This window comes from Myotis daubentonii, chromosome 4, assembly GCF_963259705.1.
Source record: "Myotis daubentonii chromosome 4, mMyoDau2.1, whole genome shotgun sequence".
Taxonomy (NCBI): domain Eukaryota; kingdom Metazoa; phylum Chordata; class Mammalia; order Chiroptera; family Vespertilionidae; genus Myotis; species Myotis daubentonii.
In genome coordinates, this window is record NC_081843.1 from 106,776,301 (window position 1) to 106,782,441 (window position 6,141).

At 45.1% G+C, this 6,141-nt stretch overlaps 1 protein-coding gene across 3 annotated transcripts in view; it reads left to right on the top strand.

Moving 5' to 3' along the window:
* Nucleotides 1-1,423, top strand: part of PAIP1 (poly(A) binding protein interacting protein 1) — a 36,303-nt gene extending 34,880 nt beyond the window's left edge. For all 3 annotated transcript variants that reach the window (XM_059694818.1, XM_059694816.1, XM_059694817.1), the window contains one exon: nucleotides 254-1,423. In XM_059694818.1, the coding sequence (XP_059550801.1) occupies nucleotides 254-347 (94 nt within the window). In that variant the 3' untranslated portion in view covers nucleotides 348-1,423. The remainder of the gene's footprint in view (nucleotides 1-253) is intronic.
* Nucleotides 1,424-6,141: the final 4,718 nt, after the last annotated feature.

Here is a 6,141-nt window from a genome sequence, read left to right on the forward strand (position 1 = left end):
TTGATTTCAGAGAGGAAGGGAGAGGGACAGAGAGAGAAACATCAATGATAAGAGAGAATCATTGATCGCTGCCTCCTGCATGCCCCTGCTCTGGGGATTGAGCCCGAAACCTGGGCATGTGTCCTACAGGGAATCAAACCATGACCTCCGGTTCGTAGGTCAGTGCTCAACCATTGAGCCATACCAGTCAGGCCTACACATTTTCTGCATGGAAAAACATTAAGCTTATGAGTCATCTTTGCTTCTTTCACAGATACTTGGATGATATTGATGATGAGATGGACCCAGAGATAGAAGAAGCTTATGAAAAGTTTTGTTTGGAATCAGAGCGTAAGCAAAAACAGTAAAGTCAAATTTCAACGTATCAGTCTTATAAAGCAGTTTAGGTTATGGTGACTTAGCAGAACACAGGAAAGCAGGAAAATGTGTCACACTTATACCAAATTAAGGATGTTGAGTTATGTTACTAATGTATGCAACTTTAATTTTGTTTAACACTCTGCCAAAATAAACTTTATCCCCTATAACTTAAAATGTGTATATATATAAGATAGTTTATTATGTACAGTTAATTCCACTGTTTTGGCTGCAATAAAATGGATTTTGAAATAAATGAAATGTTGAAAGTAAGTTTTGCTAGCTGATTAGAAGCTTATCCTTTAAATTCAGCTTTTCTCGAAGGAAAATGTCTTAGTGTGGAAATACATATTACTGCAAAAATGTAGCATCCTTTTTTAAGAGATGAGTATATAGCTTTCATTTAGTTTTACATTGAGTGTCTCAATGAATTGGGTTTCAAGTATGAATCACAATCATAAAAATCTCTGGCACTAAAGTCTTAGAATATATAATTAATTTATTTACATATCCAGATGTTATTTGATACCAAGGGCTTTTAAAATAGAGTTAGAACTTCCAACTAAACAACCAAGAGTCTTCACTGAGGATACATTGCAATTCTAAATTGTTCAAATTTTTCATCTGATTTCATTACCCCACAGCCCAGGACATTATTCTACTTTCTTTATATGGCTTTCTCATTTTTATTTGGTAGCATGCGTTGCATTGACTTTTTTACTAGAGAATTTTGCTAGATCTTTGTCACTCAAGTTTTCATCTGCTTTGTAATTGATACACCTTGAGGATCACTTTTCTAATACTTTTACTATAATGTGGTATCACCTCAGTCCTATTTTTACCAAACGTCAAAAATCTTTTTCCAACTAACGACAAGTAAAGCTTATGTACAAAAGGATTGCTTGTAAATATGCATGTAAATAGTTCTGTTAATAACCCACTGTTTCACATTTGGTACACCTGTGTCTGCTACTACAGTTAGCTTTCCCACTTTTCTGCTTGTTTGTTCAGTCTGGATTAAAATTAGTCTTTGAAAATAAAATTGAAATAGTTTTGTTTCCTCTAAGTTTTTGGAGTGGTATCCTGGTATTGTAAAGAATCTGTTGTGAACTTTTTTATATGACATAAAATTCTGATTTGAAATCAGAGAAACTACTAGGATAGAAGATACTCTATTCAATGTCTTTTTAGTAAGAATTCAGTTCACTAACAAGTCTAGTTGGAAAAACTAGCAAATGTAAAACATTGAAACTTTTAGATTCGTCGTTGCAAAAGGGAAATATACAGGGTGGGGCAAAAGTAGGTGTACAGTTATTCCTATGGAAAACAATACAATAATTAGTAAATAATACAAGAATGAACTCTGTTTCACATACCACTGTGCACCTATTTTTGCCCCACCCAGCATATGCAACTGGGGGTTTTGGAAATTGTAATAGAACTCTTTTTTTTCCCAAATGGCTCCTGTAACATGGTGGCTATTACCTTAACCTGCAGTTCTCTAAAGATTGTGCTCACCGTATAGCTCAGGGGCAGTGGAAGGTGGTGTGGGGAAGGGGCAGGACATTAGACCAGGGGCCAAGTATATGCTAACAATGCTTTAAACTTATAGCATTTGCTCTGCGAATAACATCCAGTTTTGTCCACTAGCTCATCGTCATTACCCCTGCTCTACTAATAACAGCCTCCAACAGAGTCAGTATATGTTCCAGTTACTGGTGCTGCTTAAAAAACCACCCAAATTTAGTGTTTTCACACAGTAAGCATTTTAGTACGCTCATGGGTCCTGTGGCTCAGGAGTTTGGACAGGGCACAACAGGGATGGCTTTTATCTATTCTACAATGTTTGCGGCTTCAGCTGGGAAAACTAAGGACTCAGGGATGTAATCCCCCGGGTGTTCTTCACTCACATGGCTGATGACTGGAGATGTCGCTAAGCCCACAGCAAATAGCAGGCCATCGAGGAAGGCCATGTTTTAACACTGCAACAGTACATAAAGGAAACTTTGGTCCTGTGCTACATTTGTTGGCCTTTAGGCCGTGTCTACAGAAATATGGGTCAGTATGTCTTTTGTCAGGATTATCTGTGCAAGTCTCCAGTGGATGCCACAGTCTTCTGGCAATAAAGTACAAATATGGGTCTGAACCTGGCGGTCATGTCAACAACTCAGACCCTCTGTCTGTGCTTGCAGTGCCCTTCAGCCAAAGACTACCAGGAACACAGCTGTTCCTGCACTTGCTGGGTTAGTAAGGCAGAATATACATCATGGCGAATTGTGGGTTGTGCCACTAAGAGGAGTTAGAAATAACCTATTATAGGGTTTGGGCTTTGGTTGGATAATTTGGGAGAGGATCTAAGAAATGAGGTTTACTCTAGATGTTATCAGAAAGTGGGGACAATTCTATGATTGGATATTTTATTAAATCTTATTGGGGGACAGATAGGTATAGGTTAAATTGTAATTTGTTCCTTAAAAATAGTCACATTTAGCAAGAGAGGAGGATGCTTGGCTTGGTATGAAAGTGAGAAGTCCAGGATGGAAGGACTGAAATTTGGCTCAAACTGAAGAAAAAAAGAAAAGCCCTGCTGTTAACCAGGCTGGGAGGGCAGACGCAGTTAGCAGAAACGCTGTCTCTCCCAAGGTCATGCAACAACTAGAAATGTCATGACCCCTTCTTCCTTTGTGTGACCTCTGTTACGTTGACAATGACACCTCCAGACTTACTAGGTACCCTCACCCACCTATTACTGAGGACAGCAGTTGCTAAACTGCCCTCGCTCATGAGAACATCCAGCCTCCTCTTGGTCCTGCTGCGGAAACCGCATCCAGCCCACATCTGGTCTCCCTCAGAGCTGCTCAGCATCCCGCAGCGGGAACCCAGACCTCGCCCAGAAGTGGAGTGCTACTCACGGCTCCTTTAGAGTGAGCCCTTGCTGGCAAGTCAGTCAATCTGATTTTGTCAAACTGCAGGCTTGAGCCTAGGGGTCTTTGGCTGACTTAGCAGATATAAATAATTTAAGGTCATGGACACTACTGCCATTCGCATCAGCCTGGCCAGACGCCAAACCTGGATGAACCCTACACTGACTGCAGGCAGACAGCTGGAGGTCATATTTCTGGTAGGTTTGTACCCCTGTAAACTCACAGTCATGGGCTGTCAGCACTGCATTATCTTACTGTTCACTCCTCTTTCCAACCCTCTCCACTCGATCCGCCCCTAACTGATGACTTGCTTCACAGGGGAAAAAAAGCACAAATACATAAATACCTGAAACTGTTTTTAACTCCTACCCTCCCCCTCAAACACTCACATTCAATCATTACCAAGATTAGTTTATCTAAACATTTCTTGGAGCTGTGATCTCCATTCTCACTGCCCAGTCTGAATGTTCATCTCTCGTTTGTTTTTCAAAAGCGTCCTGTTGGGTTCCCACATACGCTCTTGCATCCTACAATCCATTCTTCACTCAGCAGTTCCAGGAATATTTCTAAAGTACAAATGGCATCACAAACCCCTCCGTTGTAAGCAATTCATATATGGGAGTTACTAAGATATTGGAGAGGGAAAAGGTGGGAGAGGGACAGGACTTAAGTTAGCCCCATGTAATACAAACCGAAGTCACAGATAAATGAAAACAGGATTGTCTAAGGATGCCCTTGTTATACTTCACATAAGGCAAAGGTCAGTTTGCATATCAGTCTTTTAAAAAATGGAGATGAATTTAAGGAGTTAGATTTCTCATCCCTTGGTGCTGCCAACTTTGCTCAAAGCCCTTGGAATAGTTTACTGTTGCTTTTAACATAAAGTCCATCATCCATAAATTCCTACTGATCTTGCCCCTGCCTACCTCGTAGCTGCATTTCAGGCTTCTCTGCCCTGGAGGCCTCTCTCTTCTCTCTCAACATCCTTAAACCAAACTGGTGTTCTGGCCTCTGGGCATTGACACAGGCTGTCACCTCAGCTTGGACACTGTTCTCCTCCTGGCTAGTTCAGAGCGGGTTAGCTCGCTAGTTTAGGCAGGTTTAGAACGTTTTAGGAATAAGAAGGGGCCTGTGGGGGAAGGAATACAGAGTGGAGACTTGTACAGAGAGTAGAGAAATGGAATAGGCAAATAGGAATATATCCTAAACCAAAAGGCATCGCGGGCCTGCGCTGATAAAGTGACCCTAAGTTAAGCCCAAAGTAGCCCTGACCTGAGTCGCTGGGCGGGCCATGAGAGAAGGCCTTCTCTCCAACACCTGGGAGAGCCGAGAGCTGCATCAAAGGGACTCCAGCCAACGGGGGAGGGGGGGGGCACCACGTGGGCCCTGAGCTCGGAACTAACTGTACACCACGACCAGTAAGAAGGGGTCGGGTTCAGACGAAGAGCTGCAGCCTATTTAATGCCGAAGACAGAGCAGCGGCCACCCTTCCCAGGGGCCTCTGCCCGTGCAGGCGGACGGGGTCTCCGGCTCCGAACTTAGAATGAGGTTGTGGAGGCAGGGTCTGCCTGCAATAAAGCGTCTGTGCTTTTCACCGACCACCTTCCGCCCGTGGCTTCCTGCTTCGAAACCACCGAGACAAGAACCGGGAACCCAGGGCGTTCGCGTTCCGTGTTCGCGTTTCAATATCCTTTGTATGTCAGCGGGAGTGTTTCCTCCGCCCGGGCTGGGTCTACCCGTTATCTGCGGTCAGACCTCCGCGTTCTGTTTCCGAACACTTACCACCACCTGATCAAGTTATTGTCGGGTCGCCTCCTGCCGCTACTCTAGTTGCCACCCTCGACCTGGCTCCGTCCCGCCTTCCCCCCGCGCGCCTCGCCCAGTCCGTCGCTGGGGACCCTACCACCCGTGTAGTGACATAAGTGGGCAGTCCGGTCTACTCGCTGTTCAGATAAAGGCGCAGAGACACAGCTGAGACCAATTCCCGGACACCAACTTAGAAGGAAAGGCCTCCGCCTTTGGCCAGGTTCTTCCTCAACAGCTTCACTGAGGTGTAACTGTCGTCCAATGACTTAACTAGGCGTCACTGCCCAACACCCCCGCGCCGGGAGCTCGCCGGACCCTCACGACGCTCGACCCACGGGCTTCACCACAGCCGGTCGGACCGGGTCTGTGTGGGGCACCGGAAGTAAAACCGGAAGAGGAGAGGACCAGATTCTGGGTCGGGACCCTCTCCCCCTAAACGCTTTCCCCACTTCCGCTTCCTCCCTGCTCCGAGCGCGGCAGGGGCGGGACTTCCGGCCTGGCTTGTCCCGTGGGGCGGGAAGGTTTGAATCGCTGTTGTTTGCTTGTGTTTCTCTCCGGGGTCTTCGCTGGCGCTCCCCCTGCTCAGCTACTCAGACCCGGGTCCTCCTGGCCCTGCGGTTGTGATTGTTTTCCATCGAGCAGCTTCACTTGTTAAAATTAAGAACAGTTCCTCGAGAAGCCGTCGTGGGCAGGCGCAGACGCTGCGGTTCGAGCCACTTGGCAAATCAAAGCGCAAGGGCGGTTGATGGGCCTCGTTTCCACGACTTTTCAGCTCAGAACTGCTGTGAGTTCAAACGTTGGTTGCTTTGGTGAATTTGTTATTGCAACTAGATACGGCATTTTGGAAAAGCCAGGTTCCCGCTGATGTCAAGAACAGACTTAAGGCTTTTTGATCGTTAAACAGACATAATGTGCTGAGTGTTGAAAACAAACAGACAGTTGTGGCTGGAAATGTGGACTGGGGCGGATTTATGATGTGCCAGAAACTTTATACATTCTACTGTCTCTTGTGTATGCTTTTAATTTTTAAAAAAATCACACCTGATTAAGCTGT